The sequence below is a fragment of the Polypterus senegalus genome, chromosome 9, assembly GCF_016835505.1.
Source record: "Polypterus senegalus isolate Bchr_013 chromosome 9, ASM1683550v1, whole genome shotgun sequence".
Lineage (NCBI taxonomy): Eukaryota > Metazoa > Chordata > Cladistia > Polypteriformes > Polypteridae > Polypterus > Polypterus senegalus.
The window spans coordinates 8,144,451-8,171,559 of record NC_053162.1 but is presented as its reverse complement, the minus strand read 5'-3'; the positions used below and the strand labels follow the sequence as shown (position 1 = coordinate 8,171,559).

At 41.0% G+C, this 27,109-nt stretch overlaps 1 protein-coding gene across 8 annotated transcripts in view; it reads right to left on the bottom strand.

Moving 5' to 3' along the window:
• dnm1a (dynamin 1a) overlaps positions 1-27,109 on the bottom strand; it is a 471,312-nt gene that overhangs the window by 17,406 nt on the left and 426,797 nt on the right. For 2 of the 8 annotated variants that reach the window (XM_039762673.1, XM_039762672.1), the window contains exon 22: positions 13,940-13,976. The exons of the other annotated variants lie outside the window; for them this stretch is intronic. In XM_039762673.1, the coding sequence (XP_039618607.1) occupies positions 13,955-13,976 (22 nt within the window). In that variant the 3' untranslated portion in view covers positions 13,940-13,954. The remainder of the gene's footprint in view (positions 1-13,939; positions 13,977-27,109) is intronic. 8 annotated transcript variants of the gene reach the window in all.

Sequence of the window (27,109 nt, the reverse complement as noted above, 5' to 3'; positions counted from 1 at the left end):
GATCCTGGATGGCTAATAATTTTCTTGATCAAAATAAAACGGAGGTGCTTATGGTGGGTCCATCAGCTAAAGCCCAAATTGGTCTTGGACTTCTCGGCTCTTTCTCTGTCTTTTGCAAATCTCAAGTCCACAGTCTTGGTGTTATCTTTGACAGTAACCTCTTTTTTGAGAAACATTAATTCTGTAGTCAAGAGTTGCTTTTTCCAGCTTCGTCTATTAGGTAAGATCAAGACTTTTATATCTTGTAGGGATCTTGAGAAAGCTACTCCTGCTTTTATCTTCTCTCGCCTTGATTACTGCAACTCGCTGTATTCTGGGATTAGCAAATCTCTGACACGCAGGTTACAGTTGGTCCAGAGTGCTGCCGCTCCTTTTCTGGTGTGGGCAAGAAAGTCTGATTGTGTTTCTCCAATCTTAGCTTCTTTACACGGGCTGCCTGTCAGTTTTCAAATTCATTTTAAAATCTTGTTTCTAGTTTTTAAATCTTTCCATGGGCTCGCTCCTGCCTATTTATCTGAATTGTGTGTTTTACACCAGCCATCTAGAGTGCTTAGATCTTCTGGTCAGTTGTCTCTTGTTGTCCCTCGTACCGTGTGTCAAACTAAGGGGGACAGACAGGACTTTGACAGCTGTGGCACCTCACCTGTGGAACTCTTTACCATAAAGGAGTCGTCGACAATTCAAAACGAGATTAAAGACTCATTTCTATTCACTTGCATTCCGTGACCTTCAGTATGATGGCTTCCTCATTGTGATTATGTAACATTTCCTTCTGTTTATTACTTATTTTATTTATGTTCATTTATTTTATTTCTATTTATTTTTTATGTTAATTGTTTTTCTTTTATTCTATTATTGTAAAGAACTTTGGCCACAGCATTCCTGTGTTGTTTTAAATGTGCTATATAAATAAATTTGACATTGACATTATTTAGAATGCTGTAAGTCATCAATAAGTATAGATTTTTTACCAATCTGGTTATTTTTGTGTCTCACCTTGTTTATGTATGTATGTATGTGTGTGTATATATATATATATATATATATATATATATATATATATATATATATATATATATTATTATATATATATATATTATTATATATATATATATATATATACTATTTATATATATATATAGAATATAATATACTGTATATATAAACACAGACACACACACAGGTATTTGCACAATATTACTTGATAAAATGTACTAGTGCATTAAAAAAGTAACCTGTTCTACTTATTCTCTTACATTCACCAGTACTACATACAGTATATAGTGCCTTGTGAAAGTATTCCTGCCCCTCTGTGTTTGTTTGGTCACATTACAATCTGGAATTCAAATGGAATTTCAATAACATTTTCTGTAGTTCTCGGGTGTTGTCCCGTGTTAGCCATTACAGTATGAATGTAGTGAGAAGTCAAGCAAAGGGACCCCTTTTATTGGCAAACTCAAAAGATGACAATATGTGAGATTTTGTGGCAACTCGGACCCCCTCTTACGGCAGAGATAAGATATATTCAATGCCCAAAGAAAGGGTCTGAGTTGCCTTGAAAGCTCGCATATTGTCACCTTTTTTAGTTAGTCAATAAAAGGGGTCCCTTTGCTTGACTTCTCACTAAATTAAAATTTCTGTAATGGACTTAACTGTATATTCCAAATGGTTGAAGCGTAATGAAAATAAAGTGCCTTATATAAATGACAAGTGAACTTCAGAAGTCACCTCATTAGTTGATTAGGGTCTCTCTGTGTGCACAGGTCACATGATCTGTCACATGATGTTCTGAGAGGACTCTGCAGCACCACTAAGCAAGCAACATGAAGACCATAATGAGCTTTCCAAGCAGGTCAAAGACAGAGTTGTGGAGAAATAGAGATAAGGGTTGGGTTATAAAAGAAACTGATCCCACTGCCCATCCTTAAATCTATTACAACAAACCTAACGAGATGGCTGCCCATCAAACTCACGGACTGGGCTAGGAGGGCAGTAATCAGAGATGCAACAAAGACACCAAGGAGGACATTGAAGGAGCTGCAGAGATCCACAGCCAACATGGGCGTATCTGACCACAGGACCACTTTAAGCCATACACTCCACAGAGTGGGGCTTTATGGAAGAGTGGCCAGAGAAAAGCCATTGCTTTTTTATTCTTACGTTTGGAGTTTGCCCAGCAGCATGTGACGGACTCAATAAACCCATGGAAGAAAGTTCTTTGGTCAGAGGAGGCTGAAATGGAACTTTTTGTCCATAGTGTCAAATGCCATATGTGGCACAAACCCAATGCTTGCCATCTTTGTGCTAAGCTAACAGAGACATGCAGCAGAAGGGGGCTCTACGAAGTATGGACTCAGGAGGGTGAATACCTGCACACACTCAGGATTCCATTTTGCACTTTCACAGTAGTAGGCATGTTGTGTAAATACCCACCCAAAGAAAAGCTCCATTTGAATTCCAGTTTGTGATGCGACAAAACAGGACAAACAGCTTGATTACTTTGTCAAGGCACAGTATGTCTGCATTAAATGAAATCAAGCATCTTCTTGCTGTTTCCTCACACACTACTCTTATCTTAACAGTTTTTCTCAGTTGCTTGGGCGCATTTCCTGAAACCGTCTTTACGTTCCTCTCAAATGTGTACCGCGTTTCGCCGAACTGTGTTAATGTGACAGCACAACACTTTGGTTCACCTGTAAACCAAAGTTACTTCACTCAAATCGTTTAACTCGTTTGTCAGAGTGTAAGAATTGTGTCCGCGAGACCCCAAAATGACAAGTTTCTGGACCATGGTGAAGAGCCAAGCCAGCCATAATATCTAGACATATGTTGTTAATATGGCAGTGCACGACGAAATTGTACTTTATACAATTCAAATATTCTATCAGTGACAGGAATACATAAACTGACAGGTTAGTGTCACCAAACACCACTGGTATCTGTGTTACGGACACCTAAGTAATCAAACTTCCATGGCTGTATACCATGGGGAGTCCAACTTCACTCCTGGTAGACGGTGACGAGTGCTGCTCCACTGGCCTTCACAGGACTCTCGTCTTTTCAATCTCACATTAACGCTGCAGCTTGTGCAGCCTTTTATCACCTCTGTGACATTTCAAGACTTCCTCTGCGGCCGAGACACCAATTCATGCGTTCGTCACATCAAGGCTCAACTACTGTGATGCTTTATTGTCTTGTATTCCAAGTGAACTTTTGGTTCAAAATTCTGTAGCACGTTCATCGAGTCAACTGAAGGCTCACAGTCACATTACGCTGGTATTATACCAACTTCATGGGCTTACAGTTAAGTACCGTATTGACTGTCATCACAGTACTCCATGATCTGCTCCTACTTATTTCAAAGATTTTCTTCAGAGTTACACACCAGCCTGCTCACTGCCCTCTTGTACTTCTGGTCTTCTTTTTGTCCTTTGAGAGCTCGGGCTGTTAGTTATCCTTCTTCCCCGACTCAATATCCAGAATATTGAGACCAATTCTGAGTTCCACTTGAAATGAGAAGTTAGATTTTCCAAGTTGGTAGTCAGAATTTTCAACTGGAACGCCCCCTTAAGTCAAATGTCCAACTTGGAAAGTCAGGCCTGGTCTGTTGTCCCACTTCAGATTGTGACATCATTGCAAAATGGCAACCTGTTACTGGTTCGAATCCCCGTCACTGCCAAAAGAGATCCTACTCTGCTGGGCCCCTGAGCAAGGCCCTTAACCTTCAATTGCTCCGGGGTGTTGTACAATGGCTGCCTCTGCACTCTGACCCCAAGGGGTATGCGAAAAACCAAGTGCAGTGATCCCTCGCTATATCGCACTTCGATTTTCGCGGCTTCACTCCATCGCGGATTTTAAATGTAAGCATATCTAAATATATATCACCGATTTTTTGCTGGTTTGCGGATTTCTGCGGACAAAGGGTCTTTTAATTTATGCTACACGCTTCCTCAGTTTGTTTGCCCTGTTGATTTAATACAAGGGACGCTATTGGCGGATGGCTTAGAAGCTACCCAATCAGAGCATGTATTACATATTAACTAAAACTCCTCAATGATATATGATGTGCTTCCCGCGCGGTGCTTGATTGTTTGCTTTTCTCTCTCTCTCTCACCCTCTTTGATATTCTCTGTGCCTGACGGAGGAGGTGTGAGCAGAGGGGCTGTTTGCACAGAGGATACGGATGCTCCTCTAAAAAATGCCGCTTTATCGCGGTGCTTCGGCATACTTAAAAGCCCAAAAGCAAGTATTGATTTTTTGATTGTTTGCTTTTCTCTCTCTCTCTCTCTGACATTCTCTGCTCCTGACGGCGCTCCTTTGAAGAGAAGATATATTTGCATTCTTTTAATTGTGAGAAAGAACTGTCATCTCTGTCTTGTCATGGAGCACAGTTTAAACTTTTGACTAAAGGGTGTTATTTCATGTCTAGAGGGCTCTAATAATGTTAAAAAAACGTATTTAGAAGGTCGTAAACAGGTTTTCTATGCTCTAACTGCGAAAATATTACATTTATAAATAAAGAATCCTACTTCGTGGAAATTCATTTATCTGTCTGGAGCGGATTAACCGCGATAAACGAGGGTTTACTGTATAACTGTGCAGAGAATATTTATAAACAGTGTGGGAGAATTTCTAAGGGCTTAAAATATATAAAAATAACCATACAAACATATGGTTTCTACTTCGCGGATTTTCATCTATCGCGGGGGGTTCTGGAACGCAACTCCTGCGATTGAGGAGGGATTACTGTAATTTCCTTCGGGATTAATTAATTATAATAAAAAAATACACTGCAAATTTTAGTGAAAGCTGTAATATTATACTTTTTATTAGCACTTCTGTCTATTTGTGTCTCTTGTTTCAGTCGTGCCGTCCAACTTCTATCCGTGGTCTGGATGCACAAAACACAGCGTAGTGTATTGTTATCGGCTGCTATTTATTTCGATGGAGCAAACACAACGAAGATTTTCCAGTTTAATGTCCATGTTGGTTTACCGAATATTTTATTGGAAGGCGGTCAGCGTGGGTGTGATGTCATTTCCAGCTCCGACATCCAACTTCTGAAGTAAACGGAACGCAGCAGGATTCTTTATTTAAAACAAACCCTCTTAAAACTCACCTTTTCAGAATCGCTATCTCAGTGCTGTAGATTCCATCCTTCTAAATTGTTCTGCTAGTAGTTTATTGAATTCTTTCATATACATTGGGGATAGAAAAGAATCCCCCCCCCCTTGAAATATTCCCATTTTTTTTTTTGCTTTATAGCCTTACATTAAAATACACAAACCAATATTTTTTTCCAGCTTTACTCACTCAATGCAATCTCTAACATCCAAGTGAAAGACATCACAGCTACAGTTCAGAAGAAACAAGACATACTGAGATTAATTAAAGACCCCCAAACTCAATCAGGTGTCAGTGCCCACCATTCCCATTGCGGTTACTGGCTTCCTCCCACCTGTGCTCAGTTGTAATGAGTGTGATTAGTGAAGCTGTTCCTGGAGCATTCACTCCCTCCCTTGGTAGTGCAACTGACAGCAAACACCTGACTACGGGTGGCAGGCCACTTTCAAAAGATCTCAGGCATAGAGTTGTGGACGGACATAAGGCAGGAGATGGAGACAAATACATCTCAAAGTCTTTATCAATCCCAAGGAGCTCAGTAAAGTCCATCATAAAGAAGTGGAAAGTGTTTGGTACTAATAGGGCCCTCCCTAGATCCAAACTGGATGGAGGAGCAAGGAGGAAACTGGGAAGAGAGGCCACCAAGAGGCCAATGGCCACTGTGAAGGAGTTACTACATGATTTATGGCAAAGAGCGGTCATTGTGTGCATATGACAACGATTTCACAAGCACTCCACAATTGTGGCTTGTTCGGAAGGGTCGCAAGGAAAAAGCCACTTCTCAAGAAAGGCCACATTGAGGCTCGTCTGAGCTTTGCCAGAATGCACCTTGAAGATTCTGATGCCAAGTGGATAAAGGTCTTCTGGTCAGATGAGACTGAAATCAAACTTCTTGGCCTCGATACCAAACGGTACACCAATGCAGCTCGCCATCCACAACACACCATACCAACAGTAAAGCATGGAGGTGGCAGCATCCTGTTGTGGGGGGCCTGTGGCTCTCATTTGGGTAGAAGGCAAAATGGATGGAGGAACATCTGTCAAATTCTTGGGGAAAACCTGCTACCCTCTGCCAGAAAGTTGAAGATGGGCAGAATGTTCATATTTCAACATGTCAACGACCCGAAGCACACAGCAAAATGGACCACATAGAGGCTGAAGGAGAAAAAAGTGAATGTCCTCATGTGGCCCAGACGTAAATCCCATTCAAAATCTGTGGAAAGATCTGAAGATAGCAGACCACCAATGCTCACCATCCTATTTGACCGAACTTGAACAGTTCAACTGTAAAGAAGAGTGGGGGGGCAAATACTGAGTGGGCTCAATCTAGGTGTGCAAAGCTGAGAGAGAAGAATCCCAACAGACTCAAGGCTGGCATTAAAGCAAAAGGGGGGTCAACAAAATGACATTGACATGGGGCGATCCTTTATTAATCTCAGCATTTCTTGTTTATTTTTTAAAATTCTTCTGAACTGTAACTGTGATGTCTTTCATTTGGATGTTAGAGGTTGCATTGAGTAAGTAAAGCTGGGAAAAATATTGATTTGTGTGTTTTCATTTAAGGCTGTAAAGCAAATAAAATGGGAATATTTCAAAGGGGGGATTCTTTTCTCTACCCACTGTATGTGAGTTTTATTTGACATATTTACTTAACTGTCCTGTTTTATGGTTTTATTTTGTATTTCCCCCTCCCGAGTGTCTAGAGAGGCATGATTAAATAAAATGCATTATTATTATTATTGAAGTTCAAAAGTCAAGTCGCCTGACATGCAACGTGTGCCTTTACAGTAAACGGCCTTTACAACAACCGCACATCAACACAACGGGTGAAATGTTGGCTCCACATATTTTGACAAATGAATGAACGTTTTTACATGTGCTGATTTACACAATGAACTAATGACTGTAAGACTGTTATAATGAGAAAGCTCATGATCCCTTTTGAATAACGTGACTTACACAGTTGGTAACGGTGCTAATTTAAAGAGAATTGTACTTAATTATTAAGATAAGTGGACCAAAGCATTTGCGATAAGAAAAGCCATTCCACCGTGAGCAAATGACCTGCTGCTGTGGCGGTTTTCACATATAGTTTTGAGAAAACTTTAATTATCAATTTGTCATTATTACAAGAACCAGAAGGTACGAACACATAACTCCAGTTCTTGAATCCTTACACTGGCTCTCGGTTAAGTTTAGGGCTGATTTCAAAACCCCATTTTAACATAAAAAGCCTTAACTATCAGAGGCCCTGCCCTGAACTTACCATTACTTACAAATCTGAGCGCACATTGAGATCTCAAGATGGCGGCCTGCTTATGATTCTAAAGATTAATAAAATAACAGTGGGAGGTCGAGCTTTTAGTTACAGGGCCAGGAAAAGATGTGGAATGGTCTGCCTGCTACTATAAGAGGTGGCCCTTTAGTCTCAGGTTTTAAATTCCAACTGAAGACTCAACTTCAGATTGGCATACCCTGACTAGAGCTGCTGATTAGTTCTGCATACTGCATCTGTTTGTTAGTCATTAGTACTAAAATATAAATAATATAATAAACTGTTATTAACGCTCACCAAATTCAGTTTTTCCCCACATGACAGCTGATGCCACTGCTCTACTGCCAAGTTTGTTTGCCTGCCTATGGAAAAGTTGTCTCAAATGAAGTAGCACTGGAATCATCAGGTAGAAGGGTCCTTACATGTGATTGGCTAGCCCAGCACTGACTTGGCTGTAGAATGGCCAATGGGGCAAGGTAGCTTGTTGGCTGAGGTCTCCGGGACTCTTGACTGTGTCGGGCTTGTCTAACTCCTTTTTTTTTTACAAATCCGGCTGTGTTTCTACAATCGGCAGATGTTGTTTGTCATTTATTTTAATTCATGTCTACTTTGTTTTTGATGTGTTTGAACAAATTTGTATCCTCATATGCGATGGTTCTCAATTTAGTGAGTGCTATCATCTGTTCTTGCATATTGCCTTGAGAGTTGTCGCGGCACCCCATCTGTCTGCACTTGGTGAGGAGTTCCGTTCAACAACAAAAGTCGTTTGTTCCATTGTGTCGTATTCCTGAGGTGGCCATGTTAGACCGGCCATCTAATGCTGAGAAGAGGATTACTTGTGTTCTGTTCTGTCTGTTGTATTTACTCCATTTTTCGACACCCATTACACGCAGAACGTACGTGCAAAGTGCCCTTCCCAAGATTACATCCATTTTTTTTTTTTCCGTAACCAGGTTTTTTGACAGCTTTTTCTTGTCCGGTGGACGTCTGTCATAACACAGGGCCTTGTTTAAAGCCCATTGAGGAATTCCTTGCGTGAGTTTGGGCGATGCTAGGAATAAATCGTTGATGTTGTCATTTGAGAATTAGTCCAAAGCAACTGAGAAAAACTGTCAGCGGCCGTAACCCAGAAATACGTGCACACCACTTCCTAATGATGCAGTTTGCTATTCTGCACTTCAGTCTGCTGGACTTTTATGTTACAACCATGTCATCTTCTAGGTCAAGCTGCAGAGAGCTAACAGGCTTCTGTCGATGGCACAAAATGATGGGCAACACCCTACACACACATAACAGAGATGATCTCCTCCAAATTTTTTCTACCTTTAAGAAAATTTATTATTATTACTACTATTAGTTTTTGATGAAATGTCAACCCAGGCCAGGAAAGTCACATGAAATGGATGATTTTGAGGAAAGGATGATTTTTTTTTATTTTTGGCCCATTGGTACAATTTTATTTTACCAACCTACTCATTACGATGACAGATCATGCCTTACAGTTGAGATCATTGGGTGGCTGGTGCTTCACCCACAAATTCCAAGATGTATACACAGTAAATGAAGACGTAGCAAAGGCTGTGAAGCCTAACCGAGAACAAGCAAACAGAGATGGCCGATCACATTATATAGGATTCAGTATGTAAAGGATGAAGAACAGAAATAGAAAAATCTGAACTAGTGGAAGATGACCTAATTCGGAGCGTTTATAAAAAATATGATGAAGTACTTCTTGAGTGGACTTGTCACTGTCACCTACCAGATGGTGTGGTGTTCAGAAGCCATTAAGAAGGCTAAGAGAATGTCAGGTTATATAGCGCCTTGATGTGTGGAGCACAAGACCAAGGAGGTTCTGCTCAGGTCTTTATAACACACTGGTGAGGCCTCATCTGGAGTCCTGAGTGCAGTTTGGGTCTACGAAAAGGACAAAGCAGCACAAGAGAAAGTCCAGAGAGGAGCGACTAGGCTGATTAGGGAGCTACAGAGGATGAGTTATGAGGAAAGATTAAAAGAGCTGATCCTTTACAGGAGATGAAGAGGAGACCTGACTGAAGTGTTTAAAATCATGAAGGGAATCAGTGCAGTGGATCGAGACGGACTTTAAATTGACTTCAGTAAGAACACGATGGGGGACAGTTGGAAACTTGTTAAGGGTGAATTTCACACAAACATTAGAAAGTTTTTCTTCACAAAGAGAACCACAGGCGCATGGAATAAGTGACCAAGTAGTGTGGTGGACAGGAGGGCTTTAGGGTCCTTCAGAGCTTGACTTGATGTTACTTTAGAAGAATTAAGTGGATAGGACTGGCGGCGAGATTTGCTGGGATTAATGGCTTATTCTCATCTAGGAGTACATGATCAACAAGAAGACTTGTGTCAGATATTTGAAATATTAAAATGTGCTTCAAATAAAAGTGTAAATTGTCTCGATTGTAATAGACATTTGCCATTGTTCACCTCCCGATGGAGGTCCGTACAGGGCTAGCTTCCTAGTACAGGATCAAAAATCAAAAGTAACATCATAATCGTAATCACTGATTAGTCTAAAGCGATGTGAAATTTGTAATTTTGAACCTTCTGGGAGTGGTTCTTTGAGGGCTAGGACCACCGGTAAAGAATCAAATATCAAAAATATGATCGTAATCATTATCAGCAACAACGAAACATAAACTCCTATAATACCGATCACTGTTTTTTCAAAGTTTTGTGGAAAGGAGTAACTTTGGACCCTTGTATTCCATTAGAGGGGATTGGTTGATGTGATGCTACACAACTTCAAGTCCATCTGACCATTTTTCCTAAAGATGCCATTTGGTTTACTATTTATCATATAGCACACAATACGATCCAGAAATGGGTCTAGTGGGCCAAAAAAATTGGCAGATTTTATTTTTTTTTTCCCTGCAGATTTTTTTTTTAATTTTTAAAAAAATGTTTTTTAAATTTTACATTTTTTTTAAATTTATTTATTTTTGTTTATATATATATTTTGTTTTCTCCAGCCGTCTGGAGTTTTTTTTTCTGTCCACCCTGGCCATCGGTCCTTACTCCTTTTCTGTGTTAACTAATGTTGTCTTATTTTAATTTCCTATTTTGTCTTTTATTTTTCTTTTCTTCATTATGTAAAGCACTTTGAGCTACTTTTTGTATGAAAATGTGCTATAGAAATAAATGTTGTTGTTGTTGAACTCCAGAACGCTTCATGTTTTGCCCAATAGACATTAAGACGAGTCAAACTATTTGTCATACGTGGGCATTTGCCCATACTGGTGAGTCAGGAGGCGCTGGACAAAAAAAAAAAAGCTGAAGGCATTTCAAAGAGTTAAGAAGTAACTCTAATGAACACAAAGTATTATAATTTAATATAAAGAGCTTTGACTTTCGCGGTTTCGCTCTATCTGATTTTATATGAAAGCATAACTAAATATATAACGCAGATTTTTCGCTGCTTCGCGGTTTCTGCGGACAATGTGTCTTTTTACTTCCTGTACATGCTTCCTCAGTTGGTTTGCCCAGTTGATTTCATACAAGGGACGCTATGGCGGATGGCTAAGAAGCTAACCAATCTAAGTTAAGTTCCTGCTTGCTGAATGCAGTGTTAACCAGGAAGTCTCGTCTCGCTCATTCAGCATCAACGTGTTTCGCTGTGTAAAGAGTTGTGCTCTTTTGTGTTTATCTTTGTGCATAGTCAAGCCCTTCATTATGGCTCCAAAACGATCTGCTACTGCTTCAGGGGCCGTGCCCAAGCGCAAACAGAGGATGTTAATGATTGCCGAAAAGGTAAACGTTTTGGATTTGTTGAAGGCTACGATTCTTTTTATTTAAAAAGTAGGAAAGGAATATAAGATCTACGGCCGCAGTGTCCTTTTAACCAGGGTGCAAAACGAGTTGTAAGTGGATGTAATAAGGCAGTAGTCTGGATGGAATCTGCTTTAGGGATTTGGATTGAAGAAGAACAACGGCAGTGCTACACAATCGCCTGAAGTGGCTCCTTTAAGGGCTGTAACGCTCTCCTTTGTTGTGCAGTAAAATAAAACTCATTGTTATCAGACAAGTCATCGTGTCATTGTTGGTGAGTAACCATAATTAATTTTCTACTTACAGTACTTAGTACATGTACGTACGTTTAGTGTCACTGTACACACATTTACTGTATACTATTTTTGTTGCATTGTACGTATTTATTGCTGGTGGCCTGTCTATCGTAATGGCTGTAAAATATGTGATATCGGAGACACTCAATATCTTTAATTATGTTTATATACATAATTTCAATGAATCTTATCTAATATCTAAGAGAATACAAAGGGATTATGCTGTATAACTCTGAGGGGAATATTTATAAACAGTGTGGGAGAGTTTATAAGGGCTTAAAATATATAAAAATAACCAAACAAACATATGGTTTCTACTTCGCTGATTTTCACCTATCGCGGGGGTCTGGAACGCAACCCCCGCGATCGAGGAGGGATTACTGTATAGCCAACACAGCTGTTGAAAGACACTCATGCTGCTCGAACCCCACGTATCTAGGATGGGATGCGTCTGTGTCCTGTCCAATCCTATTATTTAAAACATCAGCCTCCTTAAAGATATACTCCACTCCATAATGGTATTCTTCTTGTATGTTACTCCAGCAGCCATACCACCTGCACTTCAGAAGAGGTCATCCAGCGAAGCGAAGCATGGAAGACCATCTAGGAAAAGCTTGGGTTGTTGCTGGAAGAGGTATTGGTGAGGCTAACAATATTTTAGTACAAAATGCATGTGTTTTGCCCTTTCTAAGCATGTGGATTTCTGATGTTTTGATACTGTTTGCTGCGGTCCGGCGTTGGTCTCTGTCAGAAAGTTCACCCGTCACTACATGGAGTAATAATAATAATAATAATTCTTTACATTTATGTAGTACTTTTCATAGTGCTTTACATCTTCAACCAGCACTAATGCACAACATCCACCTGGATGATGCGATGGCAGCCATATTGGCACCAGTATGCTCACCACATATTAGCTGGTAAAGTGGTGAGAGAAACAGCCAATTAGAGACTGGGGATTATTAGAGGGCCAGAATGATCTGGCCATGGTGGGTAATTTAGCCTGGGCATCAGAATACACCCTACTATTTATGAAGGCTGCCCTGAGATCTGTTATGACCACAGAGTGTCAGGGCCTTGGTTTATGTGTCATCCATAGGATGATGCCATTTTTACAACGCTTTGTCCCCATCACCGCACTGGGGCATTGGGATCCACAAACAGACCACAGGGTAAGTGCCCCCTGTTGGCCTCACCAACATCTCTTTCAGCATTTTATAGATGGTCTCCCATCCATGTACTGGCTGGGCCTGAACATGCTTAGCTTCACTTGTGAGGTGCATGTGGTATGGTTGCTGTATCTCAGGGTCTTGTTCACGAGTGCAGGAAAAAGAGACAAAGAGATCGACATGCTGATCAGAGCAACATCAACAGCCATGTGCACATTTTACTGGCTGGTCCTGGTGAAGAGAGAGAGAGCTGAGCCGAAAAGCAAAGCTCTTAATTTTGCCATTCGATCTACGCTTTTGGGTAGTGACCAATGGATGCAAGTGGCAGAAATGAGCATCCTTAGCATGGCATCTGGCCTCAACCTTAGAGACAGGGTGAGAAGCACAGAACTTCAGGATGAGATCAAAGTAGAGCTACTACTCCTCTGCACTGAAAGGCGCCAGTTGAGACGATTCGGGCATCTGAAATGAACGCCTCCCTGAGGTAGTGTTTTGGGCAAGTCCAACTGGGAGGAGTCCTTGGGGCAGACTCATGATACACTGCAGAGATTATATCTTCCAACTGGCATGGGAACACCTTGGTATCTCCCAAAGGTGATAGAGAAAGGTGGTGGGGAAAGGGTCTGTTGCCCCGGTGGACCAGACATGGATACGCATTAGGAGATGGATGGAAGGACATAAAAAGTATTAGTTGTTTTCTAATGACTAATTGTAAACATATTCCAGTTTTCGATTTAGTCAAGTGCATCACGTGGTCTCTTATGTCAGAGGTCATCATTCAGATTTTTGAAAATTTTCATTGTTTATGATGACAACATTCCACTGTAGTACTGAAGTTAATCTTCATGAAATTGTAAGTTCTACATAATATTATACAAGCTTACTTTCACAGGCCGGTGAGATATCAAAGTGTACAATGAAATGTTTGTGTAGCTAAAGAAATGATCTTGGGGGCTTTATAAGCCACACCAGCTCTCCGAAACCCAAGATCTTTGAAATTTCCTGCAAATCGGTGAATCTCTGTGTCCCGCTGGCTTTCCCCTTTGCTTTGTGCATGTGCTTGAGCTGGAATGGATGGGAGGTTGGGGGATTCCAAGGGCGCACTCTTCAGACCTGCCCCTTATACCTTTGTGTTGGGTGACGAAAGGGGGTGGGTTGGGGGGGTGACAGGTGGTTGGAAGAGGGTGGGATGCAGAGCAGTCAATGGCATTGGGTAAAATATGAACCATGCATCAACATGATGGTGAATTATCATGGGATGGAAGTACAAAACGTACCATTAGCGTTAGTCCTCATGGGTCACTGATTGTAATTCTGAAAAAATAATATTTAATCAATACGGTGGATTGGGGGAAGTGGGTTAAAGTTACAGGTTAAAGAAACAAGAAAAAGACACACTGCTAGCAATGAGAACCGGACACACACTTCTTATAGGAAGCAAAAGGTGCTGATTGTATTTCCCCACATCCCGTGATCTTTTGGCAAACAGGCCTCCATGATTCATTCTCTGAATTCCTTTGAAAAAAATCATTGTTAGCACATGAAGCCAGACACATATTGAATGTTCTTTGTGTGTTTGTGTGTGTTCAATGAAGTGTGCACACTGCGCTCAAGCATCAAGGTTTGTCAAAAAAGGGGTGAATATTCCTCAGTGCCTTCGGTTTCAATCACACACCCACACACACACACACACACACACACAGGAGAACACATAATGGGAAGTTATACAAAGTGTACAGAAAGACATCCAAGAAGCAACAATGAAGGCTTGGACCTCAGCGATGTTGGCAGGGTAGCTCCAGCAGAGCAGTTAAGCTTAGGAGTGCAGCTTTAAGGATGACGTTCCCCCATATTAGAGCTTTGGGTGAGAAAAGGACGAAGCAGCAAAACTTCTGGTCATTCCCAACTAGAGGAGTGGCGTTCAGCTCTGGTCCTGGAGAGCCCTGCAGGTTGTCACTGAACATCTTCTTTTTGGTTTGCACTACCATAGTAATTTATGTTTTGGCACAAAATTTACAATGGACTAAAGCAGCGGTTCTCAAACCTTCGTATTTCGCACCCCCCCCATTTCTACCTGGAATAATTCTGCGCCCCATGCATAATATAAGATGGATCAGAATAACCCCGATACAACTAACAACGGTATGACACTCGTGCGGTGTCGCGGTATCCTATCATTTTTACATCCATAAGATTTGCATGTGTTCGGCTAACTTCGATGAAATATTTGCAATTTATTTTTTTTAAAGTGCTTTAATAACTGTTAAAATGCCTTGTGTGGTTTTTGGTAGTAATTCTAATCCCAAAAACAAAGAATAAATGATTTATTCTTATTTAATAATTTTTTTAATGTAAAGAAACGATTAAATATGTTTTCATTTTTAAAAATCTCGTAAACGAGGTCCCAAATGAAATCAAGCTGTGCGAGACGAACGTATCTTCGTTCGACAAATATTATACCGCTGTTAGTTGTATCATGAAAATAACCCAAAACGCAGTAAATTATTTAACTCAATTTGCCAATATTGGCTATGCTGCCGAGGTGGTGCAGTCAAGAAAATACGTGACTATAAAAGCGGCAGCAGCGGCGGCACCGCTCGTCAGTTAGTCATTAGATCTATGCCTTAGAAATGTTTTATTTTAATTTTCGTTATAATGCATTCGTCGTGATTATATGCTTACAAATTTCAATTTGAAATAAAAATGTAAAAAATTAATTTTGATGTCTTGTTCATTTAATCGACGCCCCCCTTGTACAGCTTCAGCGCGCGCCCCACAGTTTGAGAACCGCTGGACTAAACTACGCACAAAAGTGTTCCAAAGGCGTTTTCACACTCCTAGTCCGTTTGCACACAAGACGAGACATGATTGAAGAGTTTAAAATTATGAAGGGAATTAGTCTGGTGGATCGAGTTCGGGTAGTCTGCTAAAATGAGTTCAACAAGAACATGGCGACACCGTTGGAAACTTGGTAAGGGTAAATGGTGCACAATCATTAGGAAGTTTTTCATCATAGAGAGAACCATAGACACATGGCTCAGACACAGGAAGCAGAGGGTGATGGTGTGAGGAACCCTAATGGAATTGGCCGATGTTAAGAGTGGTGATTAGCAGGGGTCAGTGCAGGGGCTGCTGGTATTTTTAATATCTATAAATGATTTGGATAGGAATAGAAATAACAAGCTGGTTATGTTTGCAGATGACACCAAACTTGGTGGTTTGGCAGATAATTGAGAATCTGTTAATCATCACAGAGGGACTTCGACGACATGCAGGCTTGGGCAGATTTGTGAAAAATGAAATTTAACGTAAGGTGTAAAGTATTATACGTAGGAAGTCCAAATGTGAGGTTTGATTACACAGTGGGAGGTCTGAAAATCATTTAAGAGATTTAAGAGTCGTCATGGACTCAACACCTTCAAGTGCCAGATAGTGTTCAGAAACCATGAAGAAGGCTAACAGAATGTCAGGTTATATTGACGTGTGGAGTTCAAGCCTTTATAAACACACTGGTGAGGCCTCATCTGGAGTCCTGGGTGATGTTTGGGTCTCCAGGCTACAAAAAAGGACAAAGCAGCACAAGAGAAAGTCCAGAGAAGATCAACTAGGCTGATTCAGGCCTACAGGGGATGAGTGATGAGCCTTTACAGAAATAAATTGGACACAATTGTAGTGTTTAAAATTATGAAGGGTATTAGACAAGTGGATTGAGACTCTGACGTTAAAATGAGTTCATCAAGAACACGGGGACACAGTTGGGAACTTGTTAAGAGTAACTCTTGCGAAAACATTAGGACGTTTTTCTTTACACCAAGAACCACAGACACTTGGAATAAGCGAGCAAGTAGTGTGGTGGACAGGAGGACTTTAGGGACTTTCAAAACTCAACGTGATGTTATTTTGGAAGAATTAAGGAGACAGAACTGGCGGTCTTTGTTGGGCTGAATGGCCTGTACTTGTCTGGACTGTTCCAATGTCCTTTGCTCCTGATTTGTTACTTTATTTAAGTTTCCAGTTAATTCAGTTGCATTTAACACAGCAAACCTTTAAGCAAACTAAACATATTGATAAGCATCCTGTAGGCGTATCATGGACTTCTTTCACTGGGCAAGAAACGTATTTTTTTGTTGTGTTTGTGCACCGCCACATTTCCCATAATCCTCTGCCTTATTCTACTAAACGCACCTGCTACTTGAACATTTTGCGCTACTATCCATATTACAAAAAGAACACTTTTGAAAAAGGTGACTGCACAACAGAAGGCTGAGGGCATACAGTGAAGCGCTTCTGTTTTATGACATGCGGGTTTCATTTGGCCGAATGATGTTGCGTATTTAAGCTCCCGTTGCCACCATATGAACATTGTAACCTTAGTTTAGCCGATTTCAAATTATGTGTCTACTATCTTAACCCTTATATACATTTATTACTAATATACACCACTCTCCACAATGTTCTTTAGAAGGACGCATTGATTTCTTTGATTTCCCCCCTCTGCTCCACAGCTTCAAATTACAATTCAGACTTGTGATTAAAGTGCACATTGCAGACTTCATTTAAGGGGATTTGCAGATATTTTGCCCCCCACATATTTGCCACAACCCCTTCCCCAAATTCAGGGCACTATAATGTTAAGACACAGCAATGGCAGGTCTACTAAAGCCATCGTATTTAGGACTTTGTCTCATTTTCCTCACATGCAGTGACTGCTTGAAGTCAGCGATTCACAGACGTCACCAGGTGCTCAGGGTCTTCTGTGGCGATGCTCTGCCAAACCTCTAATGCAGGCATCTTCATCTCCTGTTTGTTTCGGGGGGCTTGTCCCCTTAAGTTTTTTCTTCAGCACATGGAACACCTGCTCAACTGGATTTAAACTGGGTGACTGGCTTGGCCATTCAAGAATTTTCCATTTTTTAGCTTTGATAAACTCCTGTGTGGCCTCAGCAGTGTGTTTGCCTCATTATCACTGGTCATCCAGTGAATTTGGAGGCATTTCCTGGAACATGAGCAGATCAGATGTTTCTACCCACCTCAGAATTCATTGTGCAACTGCCATCAGCAGTTCCATCATCAATGAAGAGAAGTGTGCCAGGACCCGTGGCAGCTATCACACAAGCACAATGTGTAACAGATGAGGTGGTCTTCTTTGGATCTTGTGCAGTTTCTTTTCATCTCCACACTTTGCTCGCGCCATCACTCTGTCCAAAAGACCTTAATCCAGAATTCTGCAGACTCTTTGAAGTCCTTTTTCATAAACTGTAATCTGGCCATCCTGTTTTTGTGGTCTCCATCTTGCAGTGTAGCCTCCTGTCTATTTCTGTTCACCAAGTCTTCTGCAGTTAGTCGTCTCTGACACACAACACACATCGGCCCCCTGAAGACTGTTTCTGTTCCGTCACACAGGCGTTTGGGGGCTTGTTCTTGGCCATAGTGAGGATTCTTCTATCATCAGCAGTGGAGGTCTTCCTTGGCCTACCAGTCCCTTTGTGATTACTGAGCCCACCAGTGTGTTCTTTCTTCTTCATGATACTTCAGACAGTTAGATTGGGTCATCCTAAGGTTATACTGATGTCCCCAATGGTTTTATTCTCATTGTTCTGCCTCATGTTGGCTTCTTTGACTTTCATTGGCACAGCTCTTGTCCTCATGTTGAACAATGGCAACTACGGACTTGAAAGGACAGAAGCAAGCTGAGGTGTCTTATGAAGCAATGAAACCCACCTGAGGAATCACAAACACCTGGGACACCAATTGTTCCAACATCACAGTGTTCTAAAATGGGGGACCTTGTAGAAAAAGTGCTGCGTGACCGAAATGTCTGCAAATCCCCTTCAATTCACAAGTCTGAATTGTGTGATTTGTAATTTTAAACTGTGGAGTAAAGGGGGAAATCAAGAAAAATGTGTCTTTGTCCCAAACATCATGAAGGGCACAATACATTTTGTACACTACACTACATATGGCAGTTAATCTGCCTCCATATCTGCATTGCACTGAAAAGCAATCACATGGACAGGCGCCCATCGCTTTCGATTAGGGGGTTTGATCATCTGTCTCATCTGACACTGCTACCGTATAAACTCGCGTATAAGTCGGGTCTTGAAACCCGAAAAATCGAGCATAAAATCAGACCCCGACTTATATGCCTGTTCAGAAATGCGACACTTAATTTTTTATTTTAATTTTTTACATCTTTTTCCCTCCTCCAATCTCGCACCAGTTTCTCAGATGCATCGAATTTTGTCACAGCAGTGCAGTTACCAATTTCTTTCGCTACTTTAGCGACTTTTAATTTAAAACCAGCTTCAAATTTTCTTCTGATCGAACGCTCCATCGTAGATACGGATGCTCTTACGATAAAGGAGTATGAGGGTATGAGGTACAAAAAAACACAAATCAGTGCACACATCGCTTCGGAATAGTTCGGGTATTACCGTGTGGTCACGTAGGCACAATACATAGAAAACAAAAGGCCGTGTGCTCCGTGGGTACTCTCTCAGGTGGGCGTTAGCATATCGTAATCTCTTGGACCAATAGCGTGAGTTTTCCGCATTTAATTTACACGATCGACATTACAAAATACCGTAAATTATACGATAAAATCAAGTCATGATTTATCTGTGAGTATATACGGTATTCGTTTCTCGCTTCCTCCACATGTATGTTGATAGACTCGATCGCAAGTGAATTTACATTTTATTTTATTTTTTTTTCCCCCCTTTAACTGCTGTTGAATTGCATACGTGAGTCTCAGAGCTTTAATCAGGTGCTTGACTTGTTCTAACTGACTGGTCATTGTGTCAGTTGTCTTATATGAGTTGCATTACATTTGTTCCTGTAGGTGTATTTATTTTTACCTTTTGATTATTTTAATTGTTTCGCAGGATCCCCTCGAGGTTGCTGGATATCATGGCGGGCCTGTACACTGGTACTGTGAGTGCTGTGCACAGTGGAGGCAGGACCTCTGCGTGTTTCCCAGTTGATTCTGGGGTTCATCAGCGGTGTGTTCTGCTCCCACTCTGTTCAATATTGGCATGGACTGGGTGTTGGGTAGGGTCGTGGGGTCCAGCGGCTGTGGGGCATCACGGATCTTGACTTTGCTGATGATGCTGTGATCTTCGCGGAGTCAATGGAGGCTCTGAGCGAGGAGTCTGAGTGTCTGGGCTTGCGAGTGTCCTGATAAAAACCTCGTGGGCACGGCCATCAGCAGTGTTATCTGTCTGAGTGTCGAGCTCATCGAGAGGTTTACTTACCTCACCAGTGACATTCATATTCATATTCATAATCATATTGGGAGAGCATGGAGGGTCATGAGGTCACAAAGGGGTGTGTGGCACTCCTGATATCTCTGCAAAAGGACGAAAGTCCAAGTCTTTAGAGTCCTCTTGCTTCCTGTCTTGCTATATGGTTGCGAGACATGGATGCTATCCAGTGACCTGAGACAAAGACTGGACTCCTGTGTCTCTTCGGAGAATCCTTGGGTATACCTGCTGGTTTGACTTTGTGTTGCTCATGGAGTCCCGAATGAGGCACATGACGTGCATTGTGAGGGAGCGTCAGTTACGGCACTACGGCCATGTGGTGCGTTTCCCCGATGGTGATCAGCTCGTAAGATCCTCATTGTTAGGGACCCAATTGGCTGGATCAGGCCAAGGGGTTGGCCACATAACACCTGGCTGCGGCAGATAGAGGGTCATTTCTGGAAGGTGGGACTGGACTGCGTGTCTGCCTGGGGGGTTGCCAACTGGGATCCCGAGTTGTTTCGTTGTGTGGTGGGTGCGGCAACGCTCTGTACCTGTGCATGCTCCCCAACTTGACTTAACTTGTAAGTGTATTTATTTTTACCTTTTAATTGTTTTAATGTTCTGTGTTGACCTTTGACTCATTACGCTGTGAATGAGATTTCTTTAATTACCAACAGAAGACACTTAGCATTGGCTATCACCGCATGCACAATTTCACCCATAATGCACCCAAAGTAAGATCGATCCTGTGCTGGATCACATTCACACTGATTGCTTGGTACTGCACTGAGACCAACCGCTCCAAAGGGTCTCAGTACCAGAGCGTGACTGGTGGGTTCACGTCTACCGATACAAACAGGACGATGGGGGGAATTGTGTTAAGAGTTTGAATGACCCACACCAAATGAACTACGTGTGAAAACGCCTCCAGTGTTTGTTATTCCCAGTCACTTCAGCACCAACATATTACAGTTTACCTTTTTCTAAAAAGTTCTTTGAAAATTAATCAGATTTAAATAGTAAAACAAAAATAAATGGTGATAAAGGCAAACCCGGGTGCTCAGTCTCACTTAATAAAACTGAAGCGCACTGCTGAGTCGAATGTAGCAAAGTGGTGAGCTTCAGAAGCAATGGAAACCTGCAGTCACTACGGCCCACCAGGACCAGGGCTGGAAATCACCACCTCAGTAGCCCACATGTTTTTTTGTCATCATCTACAATACCTGAATCTCTTTGCAAAGGTTGCACTGCAGTTGGTCTGATACTGTGCTGTAGTCCTATTTAATTAGATAAAAAGGAAGATGAGAAAGGCTCTGTATGTGCCAGATAGAAAGACAGGTAGTAAGAGAGACAGACACCTAAGTCTGCTCAGGCCTGGCCAGTACTTGGATAGGAGACCAACCAGGAAAAACGGATTGTTGCTGGAAGAGGTGTTGGTGAGGCCAGCAGGGGGCGCTTACCCTGAGGTCTGTGTGTCGATCCCAATGCCCCAGTGCAGTGACAGGGACACTGTGCTGTAAAAAAGGCGCCGTCCTTTGGATGAGATGTAAAACAGAGGTCCTGATTCGCTTTGGTCATAAAAGATCCCTGGGCATCCTTTGAAAAGAGCAGGATGTATGCCAATGTGCCAATGTCCTGGCTAAACTGCCCACCACGGCCTAGTCATTCTGGCCCCTAATCGTCTCCTTTCTCTCTCACTTCCTAACTGAACTGCTAATGTGTGGTGAGCGTAGTGACACAAAAGTGGCTCCCCCTTCACTGTGTAAAGTGCTTCAAGTAGTGAGAAAAATGCTATATAAAGGTAAAGAATTATTATTATAGACGGTTAGTAAGAATGAGAGACAAACAAAATGACAAGAGTATGACAGATATAAAGACAGTAAAACAGAAAGATAGATAGATGTGAAAGACACTATACTGTATGATAGACAAATAAATAGATATATATGAAAGGCACTATATAATAGACAGATATAAAAGATGTGAAAGGCACTATATAATAGAAATGAAAGGCACTATAAGATAGATAGATGTGAAAGGCACTATATAATAGATATAGATAAATAGATAGACAGATAGATAGATAGATATGAAAGGCACTATATGATAGATAGAAAGATGTGAAAGGCACTATATAATAGAAATGAAAGGCACTATATGATAGAGAGATAGATAAATAGATTTAAATAGGTTTATTATGTAAAGCACTTTGAGCTACTGTTTGTATGAAAACGTGCTATATAAATAAATGTTGTTGTAGATAGATAGATATGAAAGGCACTATATTGTATGATAGATAAATACATAAGTATATGATAGATAGATAGATATCTGATGTAATAAAACCATTGATGAATTATCCCTGACTCAAGTAAGATGTGACATCTCAGTGATGGTTTTGACACCAGGCTGCAGCTTCAAGGGTTGATGGATTCTGCTCCAGTATCAGACAGGCAGGTGCACTTTGATTTATTTATTTATTTATTTGATTTTTGTTTTGCTGCTTCAGTCCTTCTGCACAGTCCAGTCCATTTTTTTGGAGTATATTCTTCAGGAAGCTTTAAGGACATCACAAAATTGGTGCAGTAGATTCAGGAAGTCTGCCATGATGTTATTTTGCCAACAGATGCCAATGGCTACTGGACTTAAGTGGCGCTGTAAACATTGAGCATATTTCTGGCTGGACACAGACGTACAGGGTCAGCCTGAAGGGTCCATGTCTCGTGTACAGCGAGTCAATTCCAAGTATTCACACACCTTGGACTTGGTCACATTTTATTATTACACAACATGAAAATTACAACAAATTAAATTCGAGTTTTTTGACATAGATCAACAAAAAAAAACAAATCTTTGATGTCAAAGTGAAAACAGATCTCTGTAAAGTGGTGTGAATTGATTCCAAATATAAAACACACAATTGTTGCCTGTGTAGGTATTCACCACCATGAATGACACCCCTAACTCCTGGCTGGTTTTAGACGTCCCAGATTTAGTTTAATGGAGGTCGCCTCTCTCGGATTTCAGTTGGTAAATACACCTGCATGTAGAAAGTCCAACTGGCAGGGAATCAGTATGGCGAGCTAACCTACACAATGAAGACCAAAGGACATGCCAAGCAATTCCATAAAAAGTACAAGTTAGGGGATGAGAGAGGTTAGGAGCACACGCCAATACAGGGCATTGGGGCACCCACCACATGACAAAGCACCTCAGGAGCCCAGATTAGGACCCGAGTGCAGCCATATGACGGGTGACACCTCCGCACCACACAAGTTCAGATGGAATGGAACAGTGTGAGGTTTTTTTATGGTGGCTGGAGTGCCAATTCTGCCCACCAACCCCAAGGTTTTTCCCTGAAGGTTGGAGGGCCTACTTGCAGAGCTGGATGCAGATTAACGTCATACCCAGGACAGAGTAATTGCAGGTTAAGGGCCTCGCTCAGGGGCCCAACAAAGTAGAGGCACTTCTGCAGTTTATGGGATTCGGACTGGCAACTTCCTCCTTACCAGTGCAAATCCCTACCTCAGAGCCACCACTCCTCCCCAGATGAGATGGAGACAAGAAAATCTCTAAGTCACTGAATATTCAATTACATCGATTATGAAGAAATGGAAAGAGTATGCTGGAGCTGGAGGAGTAAGGGAGGCCACCAAGAGACCTTGCAGAACTCTGAAGGAGTCACAAGCTACAGTGGTTGACATTGGAGAGACTGTGCAGGTAACAGCTGTTGCCAGGGTGCTTCATTGGTCACAGATTTATGGGAATGTAGTCAAAAGATACAAAACGCCTGGGACATCTCAGCAGAAAGTACACCTGGAAGTAGGTTGTGTGGTCTGATGAGACCAACACTGAGGTTTTTGGCCATCAGACTAAATGTTACACAGCACATTATCTCAAACACCATCTCTACCATGAAGTATGGTGGTGGTGGCAGCATCAGACTGTAAGGTTCTGCTTCAGGTCATGGTAGGCTTGTGAAGGTAAAATAAAGACAGCAAAAAGACGGAGAAAACCTGGAAGAAAACCTTGGTGAGAAGATGTGACTTCCAGCAAGACAACAATCCCAAGCAGAAAGCCAAAGCTACACAGGAATGGCTTCAAAACCCCAATGTGAATGCCCTCAAGTGGCCAAGGCAAGAGCCGACATTTCAGTCTGATTGAGAATTTGAGGGTGGACCTGACAAAGGCTCCTCACTCAGAAACTCCATGACACCTCTCGGAGCTGGAGGGGCCTTATAAAGAAGAAGAACAAGAAGAAGAAGAAGGTGGGAGTGCAGACATGTAAAGCTGACAGAGAACGACCTGCACACAAAGACTGAGGGCTGCCATGGCTTCCATCTACTAATCGCTGATCAGAAGGGGGTGGGCGCTTACGAGATCAATGATTTAGCGTTTTAGATTTGTAATTGATTTAGACCACTCGGCAGAGATCTGCTTTCACTTTTTCTGTTCATCAGGGTCAAAAATGACAAATGAAACCCTCTGAGATTGAATGTTGTATTACAAGAAAATGTGAAAACTTCCACAGGGGTGAACACGTTTTAATGGCATTGTATAAATTCTGCATTTAGGTGGCATCATTAACACCTCCATCCACCTATCAACGTTATGATCTAATATACAATATGGTCATTACTTATACTATATTATTTTTTCTCTTTCTTCATCATGTAAAGCACTTTGAGCTCCATTGTTTGTATGAAAATGTGCTATAGAAATAAATGTCGTCGTTGTTGTTATTTTTAATGTGCTCTTCATAAAAGGTGCTATATAATATAAACTGATTGGTAACGGAGCTGACTGTGCCAACGTGTTAGCTGCCCATCTGTTTGTCTCCTTTCTGGAGTGAATGGCAAGCACATGAGCTTCTCTTTCAAGGCAAACAGAAACAGGAGCAGGCCATTCAAGGGTCACTGGGAACTGGCACCTGTCCTGCCAGAACCAGAAGCCATACTGGTAAAGCACTGGGCAAACTCACGCAGGCCAATTTAGACTTGTTAGTTAACCTAAATGACATCTCTGTAATGTGACAGAAGACGGGGTGTCCTGGAAAACCCCGCAGTCATGGTGAGAATGGGCAAACTCATCAGTCACTCTGCTCAGATACTGACCAGACTGATTTGAATTAGTGATTGGTAAATCACAAAACGATTTATTCTGTTTGAACAACTCTCTTCAGTGAATGATGAGAATCGATTAACGAACATGAGCAAATCGCTTCAGTAGAACTCAACAGGAGGGCTAAAGCACATTTGAGATGCCGTCGGCCACTCTCGTTTCGTTTGGATGTTTGAAGCGAATGTGCAGGTACCACCCACTGGATTCATTACTCTCGTTCACTTTAAGATTTCGTTAGAAGTAAATCATTATCGGCAAACGAGAAAATCTGCCGTTGACTATTCTCTCCTTCATCACACAAGTACAATACACTAGCAACTCATTTATATTAGAATGTGTTAAATTTGTTATTTGATTTTTTTTAAAATAGAACATATAAACATAATATTAACCTAATATTTATGTCCCTTCAATATATTAGTCATGCAAAACTGAACTTTATTCTTTCAAAAATTAGATACACTAAGTACAAGAACGAGTCACACAATTCTCAGTCATTTGATTCATGAACTGAATCATTACCTGAGAACGAGTTACACAATTTGCATTCATTTGCCCTGAGAATGAGACATTTTGATTTGCAAAGTGAATCACTGAGTCATTACCCGAGAACGAGTCATTTTAGTCTTATTCATTTAATACATGGGTGAGTCACAAGATCTTCGTTCACTTGATTCATAAACTATATCCTTACCTGAGAGCAAGTCATTAGATTCACGAACAAGTCACACAATTCTAGTTCATTTTGATTTGCATCATTACCTGAGAATGAGTGGCACTATTTTCATTCATTTGTCTTGTGAACAAGTCACACGGCTCTCATTCATTTAATTCACAAACTAAATCATTACCCGAGAACAACTTACACTATTTTTTTCATTTGATTTGCAAAGTGAATCACTGAATCATTACCCAAGAATGAGTCAAATGAGTCTCATTCATTTGATATGCAAATGAGTCACACAATTAGAACGAGTCACAGGATTCTCATTTGGCTTGTGAACAAATCACGATTGTCAATTTTTTAATTTGTGAACTGAAACATTACCCAAAAATTACTTACACGATTCTCATTCTATTTGCAAAGTGAATCATTACCCGAGAGCGAGTCACATGAGTCTTGTTCATTCAATATGTGAATGAACCACACGATTCTCGTTCATTTGATTCATTAGCTATATTATTACCTGGAAGCAAGTCACACGATTCTTGTTGATTTGAATTGTGAATGGAATCATTAGCCGCATGATTCTCATTCATTTGATTCACTAGTAAGTGATATGATTCTCGCTCATTTGTCTTGTGAACAAGTCACATTCTCTTTCATTAAATTCATAAACTACATCATTACCTGAGAACAAGTCACATGATTCTCATTCATTTGATCTTTGAGCTGAATCATTCATTACCTGAGAACGAGTCATGTGATTCTCACTCATTTGATCTGAATCATTACCTGAGAACGAGTCACGTGATTCTTATTTACTCAATCTGAATCATTACATGAGAATGATTCACCCAATTCTTGTCCACATATGACTCTTGAACTTGTGTCTTAATTTAATTATGCATTTTCACTAAATTGTCATATTTTGTGCTTTTAAAGAGGTTAATATTATATGATACATATTACCAGCATGTTTAATATGAAATTTAATAAATACAAAATTCCATATTAGAATGAATAATAATTTGTGACTCATTCAAGAAGCATCCAAAACGTTTTTTATTATTATTATTAATGAATCAAATAAATTGATTCACTTAATTGCGCAGTTCAAAAGAATCAAATCAGTAAAGTGAATCAAAATGCCCATCGCTAATTCAATCCCAGGACGTTGGAACTGTTAGGTGGCAACCAATGGCCTCTGTGGTGTTGTGCCAAATGAAAACACACAATGCTTTTGTCCAAAGGCTGCCTTATTATTGTTCTTCTTTTGTCTCGACCGATCCTCTAGGTCTTTTGTGGCACAGTAACAGCATCCGTTCAGGGGCAACTCGGCGAAGAAACAACTTGGTGAAATACAACTCGGCGACATCCTTTTCCAGTTAGGCAATAGTTAGGTTCAAAGAGATTTTTTA